The 2,468-nt window shown below is 39.5% G+C and overlaps 1 protein-coding gene across 1 annotated transcript; it reads right to left on the bottom strand.

Moving 5' to 3' along the window:
* Positions 1 to 224: 224 nt before the first annotated feature.
* Positions 225 to 851, bottom strand: LOC128775666 (olfactory receptor 18-like; the record flags this gene model as incomplete). Its single annotated transcript, XM_053898177.1, has 1 exon — positions 225 to 851. A coding segment is annotated over one exon (627 nt), but the record flags the coding sequence as incomplete, so codon positions are not given.
* Positions 852 to 2,468: the final 1,617 nt, after the last annotated feature.

Raw genomic sequence — 2,468 nt, forward strand, 5'->3', positions numbered from 1 at the left:
TCTCATGCATTCATTATGATGTACAAAGCGTCCCAGAATACTCCTCCAATCCAATTAAAAACAAATTTTAAAAAATAGTATTCATGTATGAAACATGAAGAGGAATGAAAACCATGAGACTGAAAAAATAATGGGGCCCAGAAAGCAGTATTTGCTGATCTACATGTTTGGTTTGGCTGATTTTTTCAACACACACTTCAAAAAGGAATGCACACATACGGAGATTAACCTATTCTTCTGAGTGACCTCCATAGGGCACTCTTGATGTCCCTGTTCCTCAAGCTGTAAATGAAGGGGTTCAGCATGGGGGTGACTACGGTGTACACAACTGAGGCCACCATATCCTTCCTGGGAGAAGGCAACAGTGCTGATCCAAGGTATACTCCAATAGCCGTTCCATAAAATAAGCAAACAACTGACAGGTGAGAGCCACAGGTGGAGAAGGCTTTGTACTTCCCACCTGTTGATGGGATTCTCAGAATGGAAGAAACAATTTTATAGTAAGAGAAAAAGATCCCTGAGATAGGGACAAAGCCAGAGATGACACCAACAAAATACATGACTATGTTATTGGTGAAAGTGTCAGAGCAGGCAAGGTTGAGGAGTTGAGAAGGGTCACAGAAGAAATGAGAAATTTCCACATCCTTGAAACAGGTAAGTTGCAACACGATTAAATTGTGCAACTGGGAGTCCAAAAGGCTAACACAAAAGGACACCAAAACTACAAAGCCACAGAGATGTGGGTTCATGATGACTGAGTAGTGTAGACGATGACAGATGGCCACAAATCGGTCATATGCCATTGCAGTCAGAAACATACCATCCATACATCCAAAAAGGGTAAAATAGGAAATTCAAAAGGATAAAATAGTAAATCCAATAGTAAAGGATAAAAATAGTAAATTCTCAAGATCCATTAATTCCAGGTATATGCCCCCTAAAATTTAAGGCAGAAAGTCAAATAGATTCTTGCTGAAGTTCATCCCAGCATTAACCACAATAGCCGAAGGATGAAAATAGATGAATAAACAAAATTTGATATATACATACAATGAAATATTATTCAGCCCTAAGGAATGAGATTCTGATACATGCTGCAACATGGTTGAATCTTGAAAACATGCTAAGTGAGATAAGTCAGACACAAAAGGATAAGCACTTTATGAGTCCACTTATATGAGGTACCTAGAATGGGCAAAGTCATAGAGACAGAAAGTAGAATAGGGGTTTTCAATGGTTGGGAGAGGGGGAATGTGGAATTTGTTTAACGGGGACAGTGTTCTATTGGAAATGATGATAAAGTTCTGGAAATGGATAGTGGTGATGGTTGTACAACATTGTGAATGTTCTTAATGCCACAGACTTGCACACTTAAAAATTCTTAAAATGGAAAATGTTATTATATACATATTGTGGATATATATCCATCTATACCTATATATTTGTGTCTATCTCTACAATAAAATATAAATAAAAATAAAGTAAAGTAAAATTGTTGTAAATTTTTTTCAAAGTACATTCTCAGCCTCTTCCCCTGGAGATATTGACCATGTATGTCTGGAATAAGGTGGAAAGTTATACATTAACAAGAGCCCAAGGTGATACTTTTGATAAAGCTTACATTTTGAAACTACCCTAGGGCAACTATTCTCAAAATAGTGTCCTAGAGACCAGCAAAATTTAGAGGTTGTGAAAAATCCAAATTATCAGGCCCAAAGCCAGACATATTGAGACAGAAACTTGGAGATGGAACTCAGAAATCTATTGAAATAAAAGGGGCACCTGGGTGGCACAGTCAGTTAAGAGTCCGACTCTCGATCTCAGCTCAGGTCATGATCTTGCAGTTCGTGAGTTCAAGCCCCACAATGGGCTCTGTGCTAATAGTGTAGAGCCTACTTGGGATTCTGTCTCTCCTTCTCTCTGCCCCTCCTCTGCTTGTTCTCTCTCTCTGTGTCTCTCAGAATATATAAACTTAAAAAGTAAACTAAATTAAAAATAAATCTAGTTAAACAAATATTCAAGGTCATCCTGACACAGGCCAGAAGTTTGAGAACCATTACCCAAGTGACTCCTGGGATCCTTCATTACTCAGCCATCTGCCTGATGTGAATACTACAAGTCAGTTGTCTTCAGGAGGAGATCTAAGAAACACTGGAAAAATTCTTCCCAAAGAAAAGGGACCCAGAAGAGAGGTGTCACAGCTGGCCCCACTATTACTCTCCTAGGGATAAGGAATTGGCAGGTCAGAGACCCTTTCCTGTGTGGTCCCTGCCTATCAGGAGTCAAATTGATCAGGGAATGGAAAATCCATTGATCAATTTGTCTAACAAGCTTCACAGGGGTTCAGTCCCCAGGGCCACCAAACCTGTAACATATCAACTTATAGTCACCAAGGCCCATGTATCACTCCCAAGATACCCATGCCTTTGCCAGGAAAAATCAGACACACCCTGCATTACATGCCTGGC

Source organism: Panthera pardus, unplaced genomic scaffold (assembly GCF_024362965.1).
Source record: "Panthera pardus isolate Hobbes unplaced genomic scaffold, ASM2436296v1 HiC_scaffold_8, whole genome shotgun sequence".
Classification (NCBI taxonomy): domain Eukaryota; kingdom Metazoa; phylum Chordata; class Mammalia; order Carnivora; family Felidae; genus Panthera; species Panthera pardus.